Source organism: Salmo trutta, unplaced genomic scaffold (genome assembly GCF_901001165.1).
Source record: "Salmo trutta unplaced genomic scaffold, fSalTru1.1, whole genome shotgun sequence".
NCBI classification, from domain to species: Eukaryota; Metazoa; Chordata; class Actinopteri; order Salmoniformes; family Salmonidae; genus Salmo; species Salmo trutta.
In genome coordinates, this window is record NW_021822543.1 from 472,577 (window position 1) to 496,240 (window position 23,664).

General features: G+C 48.8%; 1 protein-coding gene and 1 pseudogene across 1 annotated transcript; both read right to left on the reverse strand.

The window, feature by feature from the left end:
* Positions 1–12,022: 12,022 nt before the first annotated feature.
* Positions 12,023–23,664, reverse strand: part of LOC115182590 (tudor domain-containing protein 3-like) — a 28,271-nt pseudogene continuing 16,629 nt past the window's right edge.
* LOC115182577 (tudor domain-containing protein 3-like) lies at positions 18,519–20,274 on the reverse strand. Its single transcript, XM_029744112.1, has 2 exons — positions 20,133–20,274; positions 18,519–19,668 (listed from the first exon to the last, which is right to left on the reverse strand). Exons 1-2 carry the CDS (start codon positions 20,255–20,257, stop codon positions 19,152–19,154), a joined length of 642 nt encoding a protein of 213 aa, XP_029599972.1. The 5' UTR covers positions 20,258–20,274; the 3' UTR covers positions 18,519–19,151.

Below are 23,664 nucleotides of genomic sequence, written 5' to 3' on the forward strand. Positions count from 1 at the left end.
AAATCATGCATCCTGTTTGCAATAAGGCACTAAAGTAAAACTGCAACAAAGAAATGAACTTTTTGTCCTGAACACAAAGCATTACACTTCACAAAGTAACCCATTATGTTTTGTAACAGAGCATTATATACTGTGGCTCTGCGAAGGGTCATATACTCAGCTGCTGCTGTAACTGACAGGGCTTTCACTTGTAAAGGCCTCATTCTTCAGACTCGGGCTATAGATGACAGGGCTTTCACTTGTAAAGGCCTCATTCTACAGACTCGGGCTATAGATGACAGGGCTTTCACTTGTAAAGGCCTCATTCTACAGACTCGGGCTATAGATGACAGGGCTTTCACTTGTAAAGGCCTCATTCTACAGACTCGGGCTATAGATGACAGGGCTTTCACTTGTAAAGGCCTCGTTCTACACACTCGGGCTATAGATGACAGGGCTTTCACTTGTAAAGGCCTCATTCTACAGACTCGGGCTATAGATGACAGGGCTTTCACTTGTAAAGGCCTCATTCTACAGACTCGGGCTATAGATGACAGGGCTTTCACTTGTAAAGGCCTCATTCTACAGACTCAGGCTATAGATGACAGGGCTTTCACTTGTAAAGGCCTCATTCTACAGACTCAGGCTATAGATGACAGGGCTTTTCCTTGTAAAGACCTCATTCTACAGACTCAGGCTATAGAGGACAGGGCTTTCACTTGTAAAGGCCTACATTTCACGACTCAGGCTATAGATGACAGGGCTTTCACTTGTAAAGACCTCATTCTACAGACTCAGGCTATAGATGACAGGGCTTTCACTTGTAAAGGCCTCATTCTAAAGACTCAGGCTATAGATGACAGGGCTTTCACTTGTAAAGGCCTCATTCTACAGACTCAGGCTATAGATGACAGGGCTTTCACTTGTAAAGGCCTCATTCTACAGACTCAGGCTATAGATGACAGGGCTTTCACTTGTAAAGGCCTCATTCTACAGACTCAGGCTATAGATGACAGGGCTTTCACTTGTAAAGGCCTCATTCTACAGACTCAGGCTAACCCTCCCTCCCTCTTCTTTCCCTCCTACTTGTCATTCCATTTCATGTACTGGCTGAGTAGTTAGCTCACTGTTGAGTTGACCTCCCTCTCTTAAAACACAAGGGAGGGGAGAGGGGAGACAGGGAGGGGACGGGGAGGGAGGGAGAGGGAAGAGGGGAGAGGGGAGGGAGGGAGGGAGAGGGGGGAACGAGGGAGGGGGAGGGGGAGAGGGGGAGAAGGAGGAGACAGGGAGGGAGAAGGGGGAGGGAGGGAGAGGGGGAGAGGGGAGACAGGGAGGGAGAAGGTGGAGGGAGGGAGAGGGGGAGAGGGAAGACAGGGAGGGGAACGAGGGAGTGAGGGGGAGAGGGGAGACAGGGAGGGAGAAGGGGGAACGAGGGAGTGAGGGGGAGGGTTAGAGGACGAGGACGAGGCGGGAGAGGGGAAGGTTTAGAGGGAGAGGACGAGGAGGGAGAGGGGAAGGTTTAGAGGGAGAGGACGAGGCGGGAGAGGGGAAGGTTTAGAGGGAGAGGACGAGGCGGGGGAGGGGAAGGTTTAGAGGGAGAGGACGAGGAGGGAGAGGGGAAGGTTTAGAGGGAGAGGACGAGGCGGGAGAGGGAAGGTTTAGAGGGAGAGGACGAGGCGGGAGAGGGGAAGGTTTAGAGGGAGAGGACGAGGCGGGAGAGGGAAGGTTAGAGGGAGAGGACGAGGAGGGGAGGGGGGAAGGTTTAGAGGGAGAGGACGAGGCGGGAGAGGGGAAGGTTTAGAGGAAGAGGACGAGGAGGGAGAGGGGAAGGTTTAGAGGATGAGGACGAGGAAGGAGAGGGGAAGGTTTAGAGGGAGAGGACGAGGAGGGAAAGGTTTAGAGGGAGAGGACGAGGAGGGAAAGGTTTAGAGGGAGAGGACGAGGAGGGAGAGGGGAAGGTTTTAGAGGGAGAGGACGAGGCGGGAGAGGGGAAGGTTTAGAGGGAGAGGACGAGGAGGGAGAGGGGAAGGTTTAGAGGACGAGGACGAGGAGGGAGAGGGGAAGGTTTAGAGGACGAGGACGAGGAGGGAGAGGGGAAGGTTTAGAGGGAGAGGACGAGGACGAGGAGGGAGAGGGGAAGGTTTAGAGGGAGAGGACGAGGCGGGAGAGGGGAAGGTTTAGAGGGAGAGGACGAGGCGGGAGAGGGGAAGGTTTAGAGGACGAGGAGGGAGAGGGGAAGGTTTAGAGGGAGAGGACGAGGACGAGGAGGGAGAGGGGAAGGTTTAGAGGGAGAGGACGAGGCGGGAGAGGGGAAGGTTTAGAGGGAGAGGACGAGGCGGGAGAGGGGAGGTTAGAGGGAGAGGACGAGGCGGGAGAGGGGAAGGTTTAGAGGAAGAGGACGAGGAGGGAGAGGGGAAGGTTTAGAGGGAGAGGACGAGGCGGGAGAGGGTGAAGGTTTAGAGGGAGAGGACGAGGCGGGAGAGGGGAAGGTTTAGAGGACGAGGACGAGGAGGGAGAGGGGAAGGTTTAGAGGGAGAGGACGAGGATGAGGAGGGAGAGGGGAAGGTTTTAGAGGGAGAGGACGAGGTGGGAGAGGGGAAGGTTTAGAGGAGGAGGACGAGGCAGGAGAGGGGAAGGTTTAGAGGGAGAGGACGAGGAGGGAGAGGGGAAGGTTTAGAGGACGAGGACGAGGCGGGAGAGGGGAAGGTTTAGAGGGAGAGGACGAGGCGGGAGAGGGGAAGGTTTAGAGGAAGAGGACGAGGCGGGAGAGGGGAAGGTTTAGAGGGAGAGGACGAGGCGGGAGAGGGTGAAGGTTTAGAGGGAGAGGACGAGGCGGGAGAGGGGAAGGTTTAGAGGACGAGGACGAGGAGGGAGAGGGGAAGGTTTAGAGGGAGAGGAGAGGATGAGGAGGGAGAGGGGAAGGTTTAGAGGGAGAGGACGAGGTGGGAGAGGGGAAGGTTTAGAGGGAGAGGACGAGGCAGGAGAGGGGAAGGTTTAGAGGGAGAGGACGAGGAGGGAGAGGGGAAGGTTTAGAGGACGAGGACGAGGCGGGAGAGGGGAAGGTTTAGAGGACGAGGACGAGAAGGTTTAGAGGGAGAGGACGAGGACGAGGAGGGAGAGGGGAAGGTTTAGAGGGAGAGGAAGAGGCGGGAGAGGGGAAGGTTTAGAGGACGAGGACGAGGAGGGAGAGGGGAAGGTTTAGAGGGAGAGGACGAGGCGGGAGAGGGTGAAGGTTTAGAGGGAGAGGACGAGGCGGGGAGAGGGAAGGTTTAGAGGACGAGGACGAGGCGGGAGAGGGGAAGGTTTAGAGGGAGAGGACGAGGCGGGAGAGGGGAAGGTTTAGAGGGAGAGGACGAGGCGGGAGAGGGGAAGGTTTAGAGGGAGAGGACGAGGCGGGAGAGGGGAAGGTTAACAGGGAGAGGGGAAGGTTTAGAGGGAGAGGACGAGGCGGGAGAGGGGGAAGGTTTAGAGGGAGAGGACGAGGCGGGAGAGGGGAAGGTTTAGAGGGAGAGGACGAGGCGGGAGAGGGGAAGGTTTAGAGGGAGAGGACGAGGCGGGAGAGGGGAAGGTTTAGAGGGAGAGGACGAGGAGGGAGAGGGGAAGGTTTAGACGGAGAGAAAGGACACCGTTAGTCCACACTACAGGGTCAGATATCACGGTCTCCACTGTGCAGCTACTGAAGAGCTGCTGTGAATAGGAGGGAGAGGGGGATGAGAGGAGGAGAGGGGGAGGAGAGGAGGAGAGGGGAGGAGAGGAGGAGAGGAGGAGAGGGGGAGGAGAGGAGGAGAGGGGGAGGAGAGGAGGAGAGGAGGAGAGGGGAGGAGAGGAGGAGAGGGGAGGAGAGGAGGAGAGGGGAGGAGAGGAGGAGAGGGGGAGGAGAGGAGGCGAGGGGGAGGAGAGGAGGCGAGGGGGAGGAGAGGAGGAGAGGAGGAGAGGGGGAGGAGAGGAGGAGAGGAGGAGAGGAGGAGGAGAGGAGAGAGAGGAGAGGAGGAGGAGAGGAGGAGAGGGGGAGGAGAGGAGGAGAGGAGGCGAGGGGGAGGAGAGGAGGAGAGGGGGAGGAGAGGGGGGGAGGAGAGGAGGAGAGGAGGAGGAGAGGAGGAGGAGGTCAGACTGATGAAATAATATCCAATAGATGTGGATAGGGACGGAGCGACGGATGGAGGGAGGAGGTTGTAAGGGGTGGGGGGGGTTTCCCCTCTTTCTCTCAAAGCCAGGAAGGCATTCCTCCGTCTGTTAGCAAAGCTTATCGGGTTCCAAGAGGGACTGTGGGAGAGGCTCGACTAGCTGGGAACCCCAGGGCTGAAACACTAAAGGGCCTCTCTTTAGATGCCCCCCACCTCCGTTCACTCACTCTGTGTGTGTGTGTGTGTGTGTGTGTGTGTGTGTGTGTGTGTGTGTGTCACAGGGACCAGTGAATACCCAGCAGTACAGAGTAAGAGTGTCAGAGCTTCTGAGAGTGAGGCTGAAATAGCACCCCATTACCTACAGTGTGTAGTGCACTACTGTTGACCAGGGTCCATAGGGCTCCGGTCGAAATGTGTGCACACTATAGGGAATAGGGTGCCACTTGGGACGCGGCCAGACAAAGGCTCGAAGCTTGACTGGGAAGTCGCCAGCTGGGAGACGAGAGCAGAGACAGATTAGAGGCAAGGGTCTCGGAGGGTCTCGGAGGGTCTCGGAGGGCCTCGGAGGGTCTCGGAGGGTCTCCAATGCTTCTCTAACAGATTTATTCTGGGTGATGTGGGATCGGACGGACTGTGTGCGTTTGTGCGTGATGGTCCCAGAGAATGAGTGAGTGACTGAGTGACTGAGTGAGTGAGTGAGTGAGTGAGTGGGAGAGAGAAAGAGAGGGGGGGGGAGAGAGAGAGAGAGAGAGAGAGAGAAGAGAGAAGAGGAGAAGAGAGAGAGAGAGAGGGAGAGAGCGAGGAGAGAGAGAGACGAGAGAGAGGAGAGAGAGATGGAGAGAGAGAGACGACAGGAGATGAGAGAGAGATGAGAGAGTAGAGAATGGAGAGAGAGACCGGAGAGAGAGAGGAGATAGAGAGAGGATGGGCCCAGTACACTGCAGCACTGTAGGGAGAACATCATTAAATACTCCTCGCTGCCTGGATGGAGAACCAGCGCTGGAGGAAAAGCAGGGAGTACGCAGTATGGTGGGGGGGGGGGGGGGGGGGGGTGTATTAGACATCTATTAGAACACATTTCTGCCACACTTCCTGGAAAAGCAGCAAACAAATCCCTTTTCAATCTGATGGAAATCCCATCTGACCCTGGGAACATACTGGTTCCTGCTTCTCATCCGGAGTAAATGAAATCCCATCTGACCCTGGGAACATACTGGATCCTGCTTCTCATCCAGAGTAAATGAAATCCCATCTGACCCTGGGAACATACTGGTTCCTGCTTCTCATCCAGAGTAAATGAAATCCCATCTGACCCTGGGAACATACTGGTTCCTGCTTCTCATCCAGAGTAAATGACGTGTTTATCAGTTTATTTACCTTCTACTGTGACAGTGTTTATCAGTTTATTTACCTTCTACTGTGACAGTGTTTATCAGTTTATTTACCTTCTACTGTGACAGTGTTTATCAGTTATTTACCTTCTACTGTGACAGTGTTTATCAGTTTATTTACCTTCTACTGTGACAGTGTTTATCAGTTTATTTACCTTCTACTGTGACAGTGTTATCAGTTATTTACCTTCTACTGTGACGGTGTTTATCAGTTTATTTACCTTCTACTGTGACAGTGTTTATCAGTTTATTTACCTTCTACTGTGACGGTGTTTATCAGTTTATTTACCTTCTACTGTGACAGTGTTTATCAGTTTATTTACCTTCTACTGTGACGGTGTTTATCAGTTTATTTACCTTCTACTGTGACGGTGTTTATCAGTTTATTTACCTTCTACTGTGACGGTGTTTATCAGTTTATTTACCTTCTACTGTGACGGTGTTTATCAGTTTATTTACCTTCTACTGTGACGGTGTTTATCAGTTTATTTACCTTCTACTGTGACAGTGTTTATCAGTTTATTTACCTTCTACTGTGACGGTGTTTATCAGTTTATTTACCTTCTACTGTGACGGTGTTTATCAGTTTAGTTACCTTCTGTGACGGTGTTTATCACTTTATTTACCTTCTACTGTGACAGTGTTTATCAGTTTATTTACCTTCTACAGTGACGGTGTTTATCAGTTTATTTACCTTCTACTGTGACGGTGTTTATCAGTTTATTTACCTTCTACTGTGACAGTGTTTATCAGTTTATTTACCTTCTACTGTGACAGTGTTTATCAGTTTATTTACTGGCTACTGTGACAGTGTTTATCACTTTATTTACCTTCTACTGTGACGGTGTTTATCAGTTTATTTACCTTCTACTGTGACAGTGTTTATCACTTTATTTACTGGCTATTAAGTCTTTTGACACCTGAGCATCTGTGAAAAAGACTCTGATAAACCACTTGTTTACAGAAAACCTTCATGTATTTACCTGTTAGCTGGACAAGAGGATTTGTTAGTCAAACATCCCATTTGAGTTTAAACTGTGTCACATACACACCTAAAGACAATGGTCTCTAGAATCAGCTGTTCTAAAACGTCAAATCTGGGGTTCCAGGTTGATTCCATACGGATGTTATTCTCCCCATAGAGATCCTATAGAATTACTGGAGGGACTATGTCATAAACCCTCAGTTCCAGAATGGTATGAAAACTACAGCCGTTGTGTTGAGGGAGAAATCCAAACCAGTCTAATTGAATTGAATGGCAGAACCAGGCAAAGGAGATGCATTTCCTGTCTTTAACTGATGTAGGAACATAAAAGAAACATCTACCATTCTACCACAAAGGCCTGATAAGTGGAATGCTGCAGAGATTGTTGTCCTTCTGGAACGCTGTGAGCATTCTTCTCTGCAGATCCTCTCAAACTCTGTCAGGTTGGATGGGGAGCGTCGCTGCACAGCTATTTTCAGGTCTCTCCAGAGATGTTAGATCGGGTTCAAGTCCGGGCTTTGGCTGGGCCACTCAAGGACATTCAGAGACTTCTCCCGAAGCCACTCGTGCATTGTCTTGGCTGTGTCCTGAGGGTCGTTGTCCTGTTTGAAGGTAAACCTTCGCCCTATTCTGAGGTCCTGAGCGCAGTGGAGCAGGTTTTCATCAAGGATCCCTCTGTACTTTGCTCCGTTCATCTTTCCCTCGATCCTGACTAGTCTCCCTGTCCCTGCCACTGAAAAACATCCCCACAGCAGGATGCTGCCATCCCCATACTTCACTGTATTAATGGTACCAGGTTTCCTCCAAATGTGACGGTTGGCATTCAGGCAGAAGAGTTTAATCTTGGTTTCATCAGACCAGAGAATCTTGTTTCTCATTGTGTGAGAGTCCTTTAGGTGCCTTTTGGCAAACTCCAAGCGGGCTATCATGTGCCTTTTACTGAGGAGTGGCTTCTGTCTGGCCACTCTACAATAAAGGCCTGATTAGTGGAATACTGCAGAGATGGTTGTCCTTCTGGAAGGTTCTCCCATCTCCACAGAGGAACTCTCGAGCTCTGTCAGAGTGACCATTGGGTTCTTGGTCACCTCCATGACCAAGGCCCTTCTCCCCTGATTGCTCAGTTTGGCCAGGCAGCCAGCTCTAGGAAGAGTCTTGGTGGTTCCAAACTTCTTCCATTTAAGAATGATGGAGGCCACTGTGTTCTTGGGGACCTTCAATGCTACAGAAATCCAGACACAATCCTGTCTCGGAGCTCTACGGACAATTCCTTCGACCTAAATGGCTTAGTTTTTGCTCTGATATGCACTGTCAACTGTGGTGACAAAATGTGGAAAAGGGAAGGGGTATGAATACTTACCGAATGAACAGGAATCGACCGTTAATAAACAAACACGTTTAGCATTTCCAGGCCTCATACAAGCCACTGATGTGCATCTTTGGAACATCTACATTTAAAAAACTGGTCAGCCAGTGTGCCATGACTTATTCACACTGGCTGATCATGGTTGACCACCTCCCTGACCTTTTATTCTGTCATAATACCCTTCATATCCATTCTAGTATTCTAATTCTATGAGTCATAACACCTTTCATATCCATTCTAGTATTCTAATTCTATGACTCATAGTACCTTTCATATCCATTCTAGTATTCTAATTCTATGAGTCATAGTACCTTTCATATCCATTCTAGTATTCTAATTCTATGAGTCATAGTACCTTTCATATCCATTCTAGTATTCTAATTCTATGAGTCATAGTACCTTTCATATCCATTCTAGTATTCTAATTCTATGAGTCATAACACCTTTCATATCCATTCTACTATTCTAATTCTATGAGTCATAGTACCTTTCATATCCATTCTAGTATTCTAATTCTATGAGTCATAACACCTTTCATATCCATTCTAGTATTCTAATTCTATGACTCATAGTACCTTTCATATCCATTCTAGTATTCTAATTCTATGAGTCATAGTACCTTTCATATCCATTCTAGTATTCTAATTCTATGACTCATAGTACCGTTCATATCCATTCTAGTATTCTAATTCTATGACACATAGTACCTTTCATATCCATTCTAGTATTCTAATTCTATGAGTCATAGTACCTTTCATATCCATTCTACTATTCTAATTCTATGAGTCATAGTACCTTTCATATCCATTCTAGTATTCTAATTCTATGAGTCATAGTACCTTTCATATCCATTCTAGTATTCTAATTCTATGACTCATAGTACCTTTCATATCCATTCTAGTATTCTAATTCTATGACTCATAGTACCTTTCATATCCATTCTAGTATTCTAATTATATGAGTCATAATACCTTTCATATCCATTCTAGTATTCTAATTCTATGAGTCATAGTACCTTTCATATCCATTCTAGTATTCTAATTCTATGAGTCATAGTACCTTTCATATCCATTCTAGTATTCTAATTCTATGAGTCATAATACCTTTCATATCCATTCTAGTATTCTAATTCCTAATTCTATGAGTCACAGTACCTTTCATATCCATTCTAGTATTCTAATTCTATGAGTCATAGTACCTTTCATATCCATTCTAGTATTCTAATTCTATGAGTCATAGTACCTTTCATATCCATTCTAGTATTCTAATTCTATGAGTCATAGTACCTTTCATATCCATTCTAGTATTCTAATTCTATGAGTCATAGTACCTTTCATATCCATTATCGTATTCTACTTCTATGAGTACATAATTACCTTTCATATCCATTCTAGTCTTCTAATTCTATGAGTCATACCTTTCCTATCCATTCTAGTATTCTAATTTCTATGACACATAGTACCTTTCATAGCCAATTCTAGTATTCTAAATTCTATGAGTCATATACCCTTTACTTATCCATTCTAGTATTCTAATTCTATTGAGTCATAATCCCTTCATATCACCATTCTAGATTTCTAATTCTATTGAGTCATAATACCTTTCACTATCCATTACTAGTATTCTTAATTCTTGACACAAGTACCTTTCCCCCCCTTCATATCCTTCTAGAGTATTCTAATTCCTCATTCTATGAGGTATAGAACCTTTCAATATCATTCTAGTATTCTAATTCTATGAGTCATAGTATTAAATTCAATCAAGGCTAGTGTTCACTATTGTATTTGACAACACAACTGCTCCCTGCCGAAGTTCTATTAACGAGTTAGTAGAGTAGGCAACTAGGGCCCTGCGTTCAATGACAAGAGGAATCAATTCCTCCCAACTCACTACCGTCTCCAACCAAGCAAGCCTTCTTCCTTTTAAACAGCTCATCTGTAACAGTGGATCTTCTGTCAGCGCCACTCCACTTTCAGCACTATCTATCTATCTGTCTGTCTGTCTGTCTGTCTGTCTGTCTGTCTGTCTGTCTGTCTGTCTGTCTGTCTGTCTGTCTGTCTGTCTGTCTGTGTGTCTATCTGTCCATCTATCTATCTATGCATACATCCATCTATCCATCCATCCATCCATCCTGCTAGATAGGTTTCCATATTACTGCCCATCTATTATTCATCTATGCTCTGATGGAGCTGCATCAAGCTGGGGAATATAGAATAACAGGTGACCTCTCAAACTTTCACCTCGTCTGTCCAGTGGATCTGTGGGTGACCTATCAAACCTTAACCTCCTCTGTCCAGTGGATCTGTGGGTGACCTCTCAAACCTTAACCTCCTCTGTCCAGTGGATCTGTGGGTGACCTCTCAAACCTTAACCTCCTCTGTCCAGTGGACCTCTCAAACCTTAACCTCCTCTGTCCAGTGGACCTCTCAAACCTTAACCTCCTCTGTCCAGTGGACCTCTCAAACCTTAACCTCCTCTGTCCAGTGGACCTCTCAAACCTTAACCTCCTCTGTCCAGTGGACCTCTCAAACCTTAACCTCCTCTGTCCAGTGGACCTCTCAAACCTTAACCTCCTCTGTCCAGTGGACCTCTCAAACCTTAACCTCCTCCTCTGAGGAGATTGTTTCACAAACCTTTCACAAATGTATCCCAAATAGCACCCTATTCATATGGACTCAGATCAACAGTGTACTTTACAAGGCATACGGTAACATTTGGGACGCACAAAATCATTAAAACGCACGAGGAGTCGTGTCCACGGTGGGTCCCATATAAATAGCTCTGTGTCCAATCATGGCTGAAGAGCTGCGGCTCTCGCTCCCTTTGTAATCTGCAAAACCACATCTCTCCTCCAGCGGTCTCTATTACAGGAGGACGGATCGTCTTACCCTTCTGAGCCGCTTCGCTGAACGCTACAAATGAGCTTGAGCTGCCTGAGAGACGAGAGGAACACATGGACTGTAGTAACAGACTGAGCTGACAGAGAGGAACACATGGACTGTAGTAACAGACTGAGCTGTCAGAGAGGAACACATGGACTGTAGTAACAGACTGAGCTGTCAGAGAGGAACACATGGACTGTAGTAACAGACTGAGCTGACAGAGAGGAACACATGGACTGTAGTAACAGACTGAGCTGTCAGAGAGGAACACATGGACTGTAGTAACAGACTGAGCTGACAGAGAGGAACACATGGACTGTAGTAACAGACTGAGCTGTCAGAGAGAAGAGAGGAACACATGGACTGTAGTAACAGACTGAGCAGTCAGAGAGGAACACATGGACTGTAGTAACAGACTGAGCTGTCAGAGAGGAACACATGGACTGTAGTAACAGACTGAGCTGTCAGAGAGGAACACATGGACTGTAGTAACAGACTGAGCTGTCAGAGAGGAACACATGGACTGTAGTAACAGACTGAGCTGACAGAGAGGAACACATGGACTGTAGTAACAGACTGAGCTGTCAGAGAGGAACACATGGACTGTAGTAACAGACTGAGCTGTCAGAGAGGAACACATGGACTGTAGTAACAGACTGAGCTGTCAGAGAGGAACACATGGACTGTAGTAACAGACTGAGCTGTCAGAGAGGAACACATGGACTGTAGTAACAGACTGAGCTGTCAGAGAGGAACACATGGACTGTAGTAACAGACTGAGCTGTCAGAGAGGAACACATGGACTGTAGTAACAGACTGAGCTGTCAGAGAGGAACACATGGACTGTAGTAACAGACTGAGCTGTCAGAGAGGAACACATGGACTGTAGTAACAGACTGAGCTGACAGAGAGGAACACATGGACTGTAGTAACAGACTGAGCTGTCAGAGAGGAACACATGGACTGTAGTAACAGACTGAGCTGACAGAGAGGAACACATGGACTGTAGTAACAGACTGATCTGACAGAGGAACACATGGACTGTAGTAACAGACTGAGCTGTCAGAGAGGAACACATGGACTGTAGTAACAGACTGAGCTGTCAGAGAGGAACACATGGACTGTAGTAACAGACTGAGCTGTCAGAGAGGAACACATGGACTGTAGTAACAGACTGATCTGACAGAGGAACACATGGACTGTAGTAACAGACTGAGCTGACAGAGAGGAACATGGTGCAACATGAGAGGGTTCATAGGAAAAGAGATTTCAAATCAGACAAATAAAAACCTGAGAAATACAGGAGCAGCATTTTTATTAGTCTAACAATAAACTATTTTACAAATCTTCCCCATGTACAGTGGCTGTGCGCTTTACAAAGTTTGTTAACTAGAGTCCTTGTTGTCAGCATCTTTGAGCAACAAGCCCTTTTCCTGAATGTTTCACACTTGTTGATATGGAGACCCAAGTGAACACAGAGGAAGAGTTGTCATCGTGTATTTGGTGAAGAGGAGAGAAGGACTGCAAAATCCCACTAACTTTCCCAAAAGTCCGTTTTTTTCTGAAATCCACAGTTGAAAGATTTTGATGGGATCAGGAGGGAACAATAAGGACGTGGAATCCTCCAACCAGGAATTCTGGGAAACTTGCTGGAATTTTGCAACCCGAGAGAAGATATAGATGTGTTTTTTGAGGTCAGATGCGTGGACCTCTGGGATCCTTCGCGGACTCCGTCTGAGGGGAAAAGGAAACAGACAGAGAGTCAGAGAGTCAGTTCACCTTGTCAAAACCACCATCAACCCCTGTGTTCAGTTCACACTGCTTTGTCCAAGATCATTCAGCCTTGGGGAGTTACCATCTCTCTGTCAATAAACACACAAACCTACCTTTCATATTATCGTCACGGAGCGCTGGTAACCACGGTAACGGCTGCTGTTTGCTCCCTGGGGCTGTTTACTTGACGATAAGGCCCTCGGGAAAGCTACCGACTAACAGTGTGGAGGGAGGGAGGGAGGGAGGGAGGGAGGGACTGACTAACTGTGGGGAGGGAGGGAGGAACGGAGGGAGGGGAGGGACTGACTAACTGTGGGGAGGGAGGGAGGGAGGGACTAACTGTGGGGAGGGAGGGAGAAACGGAGGGAGGGAGGGACTGACTAACTGTGGGGAGGGAGGGAGGGACTAACTGTGGGGAGGGAGGGAGGGACTAACTGTGGGGAGGGAGGGAGGGACTAACTGTGGGGAGGGAGGGAGGGACTAACTAACTGTGGGGAGGGAGGGAGGAACGGAGGGAGGGGAGGGACTGACTAACTGTGGGGAGGGAGGGAGGGACTAACTGTGGGGAGGGAGGGAGGAACGGAGGGACTAACTGTGGGGAGGGAGGGAGGGACTAACTGTGGGGAGGGAGGGAGGGACTAACTGTGGGGAGGGAGGGAGGGACTGACTAACTGTGGGGAGGGAGGGAGGGACTAACTGTGGGGAGGGAGGGAGGGATGGAGGGACTAACTGTGGGGAGGGAGGGAGGGAGGGACTAACTGTGGGGAGGGAGGGAGGGAGGGACTAACTGTGGGGAGGGAGGGAGGGACTAACTGTGGGGAGGGAGGGAGGGAGGGACTAACTGTGGGGAGGGAGGGAGGGAGGGACTAACTGTGGGGAGGGAGGGAGGGACTAACTGTGGGGAGGGAGGGAGGGACTAACTGTGGGGAGGGAGGGAGGGACTAACTGTGGGGAGGGAGGGAGGGACTAACTGTGGGGAGGGAGGGAGGGAGGGGACTAACTGTGGGGAGGGAGGGAGGGACTAACTGTGGGGAGGGAGGGAGGGACTAACTGTGGGGAGGGAGGGAGGGAGGGACTAACTGTGGGGAGGGAGGGAGGGATCTAGTATGAACGGTCAGCGTGTTGGTTCTCAGAACATGGTATGTGTCCAAAATGGCACTACATTTCCTATACAGTACACTACTTTAGACCAGGGCCCGTAGGACTAACCCGTAGCAATCTGGTCAACAGAAGCGCACTATCGAGGGAATAGAGGGCCATTTGGGACTAACCTGCTATAGTGTTTACCTGGCCAGGGGTCCAGGTGTAACCTGTCCGTACCGTAACTCAGTCATGTGGTGTAGTACAGGTGTAACCTGTCCGTACCGTAACTCAGTCATGTGGTGTAGTACAGGTGTTGTGTCCGTACCGTAACTCAGTCATGTGGTGTAGTACAGGTGTTGTGTCCGTACCGTAACTCAGTCATGTGGTGTAGTACAGGTGTTGTGTCCGTACCGTAACTCAGTCATGTGGTGTAGTACAGGTGTTGTGTCCGTACCGTAACTCAGTCATGTGGTGTAGTACAGGTGTTGTGTCCGTACCGTAACTCAGTCATGTGGTGTAGTACAGGTGTTGTGTCCGTACCGTAACTCAGTCATGTGGTGTAGTACAGGTGTTGTGTCCGTACCGTAACTCAGTCATGTGGTGTAGTACAGGTGTAACCTGTCCGTACCGTTAACTCAGTCAGGTGGTTGTAGTACAGGTGTAACCTGTCCGTTACCGTAACATCATGTGGTGTCTACAGGTGTTGTTGTCTGTACCGTAACTCAGTCATGTGGTGTAGTACAGGGTTGTGTCCGTACCGTAACTCAGTCATGTGGTGTAGTACAAGGTGTTGTGTCCGTACGTAACTCAGTCATGTGGTGTAGTACAGGTTGTTGTGTCCGTACCGTAACTCAGTCATGTGGTGTAGTACAGGTGTACCTGTCCGTACCGTAACTTCAGTCATTGTGGTGTAGTACAGGTGTTGTGTCCAGTACCGTAACTCAGTCATGTGGTGTAGTACAGGTGTAACTTTCCGTACCGTAACTCAGTCATGTGGTGTAGTACAGGTGTTTGGTCCGTACAGTAACTCAGTCAGGTGGTGGTAGTACAGGTTGTTGTGTCCGTACCGTAACTCAGTCATGTGGTGTAGTACAGGTGTTGTGTCCGTACCGTAACTCAGTCATGTGGTGTTAGTACAGGTGTAACCTGTCCGTACGTAACTCAGTCATGTGGTGTAGTACAGGTGTTGTGTCCGTACCGTAACTCAGTCATGTAGTGTAGTACAGGTGTAACCTGTCCGTACCGTAACTCAGTCATGTGGTGTAGTACAGGTGTTGTGTCCGTACGTAACTCAGTCATGTAGGTAGTACAGGTGTTGTGTCCGTACCGTAACTCAGTCATGTGGTGTAGTACAGGTGTAGTGTCCGTACCGTAACCTCAGTCATGTGGTGTAGTACAGGTGTTGTGTCCGTACCGTAACTCAGTCATGTGGTGTAGTACAGGTGTAACCTGTCCGTACCGTAACTCAGTCATGTGGTGTAGTACAGGTGTTGTGTCCGTACCGTAACTCAGTCATGTGGTGTAGTACAGGTGTTGTGTCCGTACCGTAACTCAGTCATGTGGTGTAGTACAGGTGTTGTGTCCGTACCGTAACTCAGTCATGTGGTGTAGTACAGGTGTAACCTGTCCGTACCGTAACTCAGTCATGTGGTGTAGTACAGGTGTTGTGTCCGTACCGTAACTCAGTCATGTAGTGTAGTACAGGTGTAACCTGTCCGTACCGTAACTCAGTCATGTGGTGTAGTACAGGTGTTGTGTCCGTACCGTAACTCAGTCATGTAGTGTAGTACAGGTGTTGTGTCCGTACCGTAACTCAGTCATGTGGTGTAGTACAGGGTGTTGTCCGTACCGTAACTCAGTCATGTGGTGTAGTACAGGTGTTGTGGTCCGTACCGTAACTCAGTCATGTGGTGTAGTACAGGTTGTAACCTGTCCGTACCGTAACTCAGTCATGTGGGTGTAGTACAGGTGTTGTGTCCGTACCGTAACTCAGTCATGTGGTGTAGTACAGGTGTTGTGTCCGTACCGTAACTCAGTCATGTGGTGTAGTACAGGTGTTGTGTCCGTACCGTAACTCAGTCATGTGGTGTAGTACAGGTGTAACCTGTCCGTACCGTAACTCAGTCATGTGGTGTAGTACAGGTGTTGTGTCCGTACCGTAACTCAGTCATGATGTGATCAGTCAGTCAGTCCCTGGCCCTGGGCGGCTGGTAATACTGGACCGTGGGCCGCGTCCTCGTGGTGGTCCGAGGCTGCCCGTCTCCCCCGCGCCGGTACTCTAACCCCTCCTCTTCCTTCTGCTACCACACATACAGATCTACCATCAGTTTGGCCTTTTAACATCGTACTCAATAAGATTCTATTTTCACAGGCAGGACCTGATCCTAGATCTGCCCTCTGGCTCAAGACACTGTGAACACAGGCCCTGGTTTCTGAGATGATATTAGAACCAGCTGATCGAGGTCTTCCTGGTCGTATAAGTCGGTGTTATTCACAACTGAACACGTAGCGTGATCTCAGACGGAAACAAGGACTTTCTTTAGGCTCATTTCTCAATGAGTCGTTCCTTGTTTCCTTACATCCTCTCTCCTCTCCTCCTTCTCTAAAACACATTAGAGGAGACGGTCTAGGGGTTGGGGGGAGGGACCTTGGATATTCTCCTCCAATACGGTTGAGAAGCTGGAGAGGAGAGAGGACGTGAGGAATCACGGAAAGGTGAGTTGAGACAGAGCAACTGTAGTCCATAGATACTTACCCAGAAGTCCTTGTTGACAGGTCTGATGTTGTGTAGAAGGACCTCCTCACAGTTTCCATACTCAGTAAAGACCACGACCGCTGTGAGACCAGAGGGATGTACAGCGTCTATCCTGGACCTGTAGAACTACACACAGAGGTGTTATTATACACAGCATCTATCCTGGACCTGTAGAACTACACACAGAGGTGTTATTATACACAGCATCTATCCTGGACCTGTAGAACTACACACAGAGGTGTTATTATACACAGCATCTATCCTGGACCTGTAGAACTACACACAGAGGTGTTATTATACACAGCATCTATCCTGGACCTGTAGAACTACACACAGAGGTGTTATTATACACAGCGTCTATCCTGGACCTGTAGAACTACACACAGAGGTGTTATTATACACAGCATCTATCCTGGACCTGTAGAACTACACACAGAGGTGTTATTATACACAGCATCTATCCTGGACCTGTAGAACTACACACAGAGGTGTTATTATACACAGCATCTATCCTGGACCTGTAGAACTACACACAGAGGTGTTATTATACACAGCATCTATCCTGGACCTGTAGAACTACACACAGAGGTGTTATTATACACAGCGTCTATCCTGGACCTGTAGAACTACACACAGAGGTGTTATTATACACAGCGTCTATCCTGGACCTGTAGAACTACACACAGAGGTGTTATTATACACAGCATCTATCCTGGACCTGTAGAACTACACACAGAGGTGTTATTATACACAGCGTCTATCCTGGACCTGTAGAACTACACACAGAGGTGCTATTATACACAGCATCTATCCTGGACCTGTAGAACTACACACAGAGGTGTTATTATACACAGCATCTATCCTGGACCTGTAGAACTACACACAGAGGTGTTATTATACACAGCGTCTATCCTGGACCTGTAGAACTACACACAGAGGTGTTATTATACACAGCATCTATCCTGGACCTGTAGAACTACACACAGAGGTGTTATTATACACAGCATCTATCCTGGACCTGTAGAACTACACACAGAGGTGTTATTATACACAGCATCTATCCTGGACCTGTAGAACTACACACAGAGGTGTTATTATACACAGCATCTATCCTGGACCTGTAGAACTACACACAGAGGTGTTATTATACACAGCATCTATCCTGGACCTGTAGAACTACACACAGAGGTGTTATTATACACAGCGTCTATCCTGGACCTGTAGAACTACACACAGAGGTGTTATTATACACAGCATCTATCCTGGACCTGTAGAACTACACACAGAGGTGTTATTATACACAGCATCTATCCTGGACCTGTAGAACTACACACAGAGGTGTTATTATACACAGCGTCTATCCTGGACCTGTAGAACTACACACAGAGGTGTTATTATACACAGCATCTATCCTGGACCTGTAGAACTACACACAGAGGTGAGGTGATTGTCATCCTTCCATCTATCTAACCATGAGTCCAGTGTTAATATAATTGTCATCCTTCCATCTATCTAACCATGAGTCCAGTGTTAATATAATTGTCATCCTTCCATCTATCTAACCATGAGTCCAGTGTTAATATAATTGTCATCCTTCCATCTATCTAACCATGAGTCCAGTGTTAATATAATTGTCATCCTTCCATCTATCTAACCATGAGTCCAGTGTTAATATAATTGTCATCCTTCCATCTATCTAACCATGAGTCCAGTGTTAATATAATTGTCATCCTTCCATCTATCTAACCATGAGTCCAGTGTTAATATAATTGTCATCCTTCCATCTATCTAACCATGAGTCCAGTGTTAATATAATTGTCATCCTTCCATCTATCTAACCATGAGTCCAGTGTTAATATAATTGTCATCCTTCCATCTATCTAACCATGAGTCCATGTTAATATATTGTCATCCTTCCATCTATCTAACCATGAGTCCAGTGTTTAATATAATTGTCATCCTTCCATCTATCTAACCATGAGTCCAGTGTTAATATAATTGTCATCCTTCCATCTATCTAACCATGAGTCCAGTGTTAATATAATTGTCATCCTTCCATCTATCTAACCATGAGTCCAGTGTTAATATAATTGTCATCCTTCCATCTATCTAACCATGAGTCCAGTGTTTAATATAATTGTCATCCTTCCATCTATCTAACCATGAGTCCAGTGTTAATATAATTGTCATCCTTCCATCTATCTAACCATGAGTCCAGTGTTAATATAATTGTCATCCTTCCATCTATCTAACCATGAGTCCAGTGTTAATATAATGTCATCCTTCCATCTATCTAACCATGAGTCCAGTGTTAATATAATTGTCATCCTTCCATCTATCTAACCATGAGTCCAGTGTTAATATATTGTCATCCTTCCATCTATCTAACCATGAGTCCAGTGTTAATATAATTGTCATCCTTCCATCTATCTAACCATGAGTCCAGTGTTAATATAATTGTCATCCTTCCATCTATCTAACCATGAGTCCAGTGTTAATATAATTGTCATCCTTCCATCTATCTAACCATGAGTCCAGTGTTAATATAATTGTCATCCTTCCATCTATCTAACCATGAGTCCAGTGTTAATATAATTGTCATCCTTCCATCTATCTAACCATGAGTCCAGTGTTAATATAATTGTCATCCTTCCATCTATCTAACCATGAGTCCAGTGTTAATATAATTGTCATCCTTCCATCTATCTAACCATGAGTCCAGTGTTAATATAATTGTCATCCTTCCATCTATCTAACCATGAGTCCAGTGTTAATATAATTGTCATCCTTCCATCTATCTAACCATGAGTCCAGTGTTAATATAATTGTACCTTATTGTCTTCCCAGTAGAGCGCTAGAACCTGGTCTCCTGGTTTCAAGTTCCCCAGGCCTTGAGGCTCCATGGACCCAACCTGCCCCTGGTCTGACCTCTGCCCTTTGACCTGCCCTGACCTCTTCTTAGGGGCGGTGTTGGAGTTGTTATGGGCGGGGTTAGTGCTGTTCCTGTTGTGTGGCTCCTCCCTCTCCCTGGGGGCGGGACCAGAGGAGTAGTTCTGTTGTTTGATTGGCCCTGTCCGGTGTTCCGTCGACGAGTCACCGTTTTGGAGGTGTGGACCCGAGCCTGGGCCGCCGCCCACTAGGCCTTTCACTGGACGAGACTCCCCACGGGACACGCCCCAGTCCTGCGTCCCGGCGCTACAGTCCTCCTCTTGCCCCGCCCACGACGTAGAAGAGTTCGACGGTCCGTTGTCCCGGTAACGGTCAGAGTTGTCAGAGTTGGGCCTTTCCCTGTGGGACTTCCCCCCTCCTCTCCTTCTGCTGTTGGGCTCAGCTCTACAATACAACACAACTTTACTGTACATCCCAGAATGCACACATCACCGTACAAGAATGAAAACCATTGCAGACACATGAGATAACAGTCAAACCTCGCACATTGTAATCAAATATCCATTCAAACAATGCCACTTTATATAATGTTTACATATCTTACATTACTCATCTCATATGTATATACTGTATACTATACTATACTACTGCATCTTGTCTATGCCGTCCAGCCATCGCTCGTCCATATATTTATATATTCTTGTTCCAATCCTTTACTTAGATTTGTGTGTATTAGTTAGTTGTTGTGGAATTGTTAGATTACATGTTAGATATTACTGCACTGTCAGAACTAGAAGCATTTCACTACACTCACATTAACATCTGGTAACCATGTGTATGTGACCAATAACATTTGATTTGATTTGACGAGACGCCATTCATAATCAAGTCTAATCCAGTATCCATACCTGTTGTCTGCTCTGCTGTCAGATCTCTGGACCCCTTTAGGTTCTGATACACAGTTAGAACTGGACTCTGTCTGGTGCTGGCCTGGTTTAGAGGCAGCTGGTGCAGGCCCGTTGTTCTGCTTCATCCCTCCTCCTCCTCCTCCTCCTCCTCCTCCTCCTCCTCCTCCTCTCTTATTAAACGACAGATCAGGTACCGAGTGCTGCTCTCTCCGACTTTGGTTCTGGAACCCTCCGGAACCAAAACTAGAACCTACTCTGATTCCCTGCTGGAAGGTTCCAGAACCAGAAGGATCCCCCTGGGTTCCTACTCTGGGTTCTCTGTTCCGCTGGCCAGGGGCGGGGTACGTAGCAGGGCAGAACACTGATGCCTGTCCTCTGGCCTCCCTGGCTGCTTGTCTCTCATTCTGGGCCTCTCTCCACCTCTCTGACCCTCCTCCACCTCCAGGAGGGGCCTTCTCCTGCGTCTGGCCCCTTTCCTGGCCTCTGTCCTGGGCTCTCTCCTGGCCCTGCTGGCCCCCTGCTGGAGCTGAGACTGGAGCTGAGGAAGGGGTGGATGTGGTGATGGAAGGGTCGTGGCCAGGTTTAGGGAAATCCTTGTCACTATCCCTCTGGAAGCGAGGTGGTCTGTCGTTCCTATCGTTCCTGAAGTCTGATCTATCGTTCCTCTCGTTTCTCTCCTTCCGTGATCTGTCGTTCCTGGACCAGTCATTCCTACTGTCTGACCTGTCGTTGCGGCTGTCGCTGCGTTGGGGGTACCTGTCCTGGGACTGGTGGTTCGGGGGGAACGTCATCTTACCATCATGATGCCTCTGAGAGGACTGGCTCTTTGGCTCTGGAGGAGAAACCCAGAGAAAAAGATTTCACACACACACAGGGTGTCAAACGTTTAAACATTTCAACAAAATGTTGATTTTGTTTGCCGATAGATAGACAGTCAGAACCGTGCACTAGGTCTGTCTGGTGGCTGACCTGCCTATACTGATAGATAGACCCAGTGCACGGTTCTGACTGTCTGTCTGGTGGCTGACCTGCCTATACTGATCGGCCCAGTGCACGGTTCTGTCTGTCTGGTGGCTGACCTGCCTATACTGATCGGCCCAGTGCCTGGTTCTGTCTGTCTGGTGGCTGACCTGCCTATACTGATCGGCCCAGTGCCCGGTTCTGTCTGTCTGGTGGCTGACCTGCCTATACTGATCGGCCCAGTGCACGGTTCTGTCTGTCTGATGGCTGACCTGCCTATACTGATCGGCCCAGTGCCTGGTTCTGTCTGTCTGGTGGCTGACCTGCCTATACTGATCGGCCCAGTGCCCGGTTCTGTCTGTCTGGTGGCTGACCTGCCTATACTGATCGGCCCAGTGCCCGGTTCTGTCTGTCTGGTGGCTGACCTGCCTATACTGATCGGCCCAGTGCCCGGTTCTGTCTGTCTGGTGGCTGACCTGCCTATACTGATCGGCCCAGTGCCCGGTTCTGTCTGTCTGGTAACTGACCTGCCTATACTGATCGGCCCAGTGCACGGTTCTGACTGTCTGTCTGGTGGCTGACCTGCCTATACTGATCGGCCCAGTGCCCGGTTCTGTCTGTCTGGTGGCTGACCTGCCTATACTGATCGGCCCAGTGCCCGGTTCTGTCTGTCTGGTGGCTGACCTGCCTATACTGATCGGCCCAGTGCCCGGTTCTGTCTGTCTGGTGGCTGACCTGCCTATACTGATTGGCCCAGTGCCCGGTTCTGTCTGTCTGGTAACTGACCTGCCTATACTGATCGGCCCAGTGCACGGTTCTGACTGTCTGTCTGGTGGCTGACCTGCCTATACTGATCGGCCCAGTGCACGGTTCTGACTGTCTGTCTGGTGGCTGACCTGCCTATACTGATCGGCCCAGTGCCCGGTTCTGTCTGTCTGGTGGCTGACCTGCCTATACTGATCGGCCCAGTGCCCGGTTCTGTCTGTCTGGTGGCTGACCTGCCTATACTGATCGGCCCAGTGCACGGTTCTGTCTGTCTGATGGCTGACCTGCCTATACTGATCGGCCCAGTGCCCGGTTCTGTCTGTCTGGTAACTGACCTGCCTATACTGATCGGCCCAGTGCACGGTTCTGTCTGTCTGGTGGCTGACCTGCCTATACTGATCGGCCCAGTGCCTGGTTCTGTCTGTCTGGTGGCTGACCTGCCTATACTGATCGGCCCAGTGCCCGGTTCTGTCTGTCTGGTGGCTGACCTGCCTATACTGATCGGCCCAGTGCACGGTTCTGTCTGTCTGATGGCTGACCTGCCTATACTGATCGGCCCAGTGCCTGGTTCTGTCTGTCTGGTGGCTGACCTGCCTATACTGATCGGCCCAGTGCCCGGTTCTGTCTGTCTGGTGGCTGACCTGCCTATACTGATCGGCCCAGTGCCCGGTTCTGTCTGTCTGGTGGCTGACCTGCCTATACTGATCGGCCCAGTGCCCGGTTCTGTCTGTCTGGTGGCTGACCTGCCTATACTGATCGGCCCAGTGCCCGGTTCTGTCTGTCTGGTAACTGACCTGCCTATACTGATCGGCCCAGTGCACGGTTCTGACTGTCTGTCTGGTGGCTGACCTGCCTATACTGATCGGCCCAGTGCACGGTTCTGACTGTCTGTCTGGTGGCTGACCTGCCTATACTGATCGGCCCAGTGCCCGGTTCTGTCTGTCTGGTGGCTGACCTGCCTATACTGATCGGCCCAGTGCCCGGTTCTGTCTGTCTGGTGGCTGACCTGCCTATACTGATCGGCCCAGTGCACGGTTCTGTCTGTCTGGTGGCTGACCTGCCTATACTGATCGGCCCAGTGCCTGGTTCTGTCTGTCTGGTGGCTGACCTGCCTATACTGATCGGCCCAGTGCCCGGTTCTGTCTGTCTGGTGGCTGACCTGCCTATACTGATCGGCCCAGTGCCCGGTTCTGTCTGTCTGGTGGCTGACCTGCCTATACTGATCGGCCCAGTGCCCGGTTCTGTCTGTCTGGTGGCTGACCTGCCTATACTGATCGGCCCAGTGCCCGGTTCTGTCTGTCTGGTGGCTGACCTGCCTATACTGATCGGCCCAGTGCCCGGTTCTGTCTGTCTGGTAACTGACCTGCCTATACTGATCGGCCCAGTGCACGGTTCTGACTGTCTGTCTGGTGGCTGACCTGCCTATACTGATCGGCCCAGTGCCCGGTTCTGTCTGTCTGGTGGCTGACCTGCCTATACTGATCGGCCCAGTGCCCGGTTCTGTCTGTCTGGTGGCTGACCTGCCTATACTGATCGGCCCAGTGCCCGGTTCTGTCTGTCTGGTGGCTGACCTGCTGTGAGTGTTTGTGTTCTCCGAAGTACGGCAACTAATCAGTCTCCGTTTCAAAAATACTGAATCTTAGGAGGAGATTCCTAGAGGAAGATGTATTTTCTATCTACTAAATGTCTCCTTTCTACATTTACACTCACTGTATATAGATGTTTCTACTGTGTTATTGACTGTATGTTTTGTTTATTCCATGTGTAACTCTGTGTCGAACTGCTTTGCTTTATTTTGGCCAGGGCG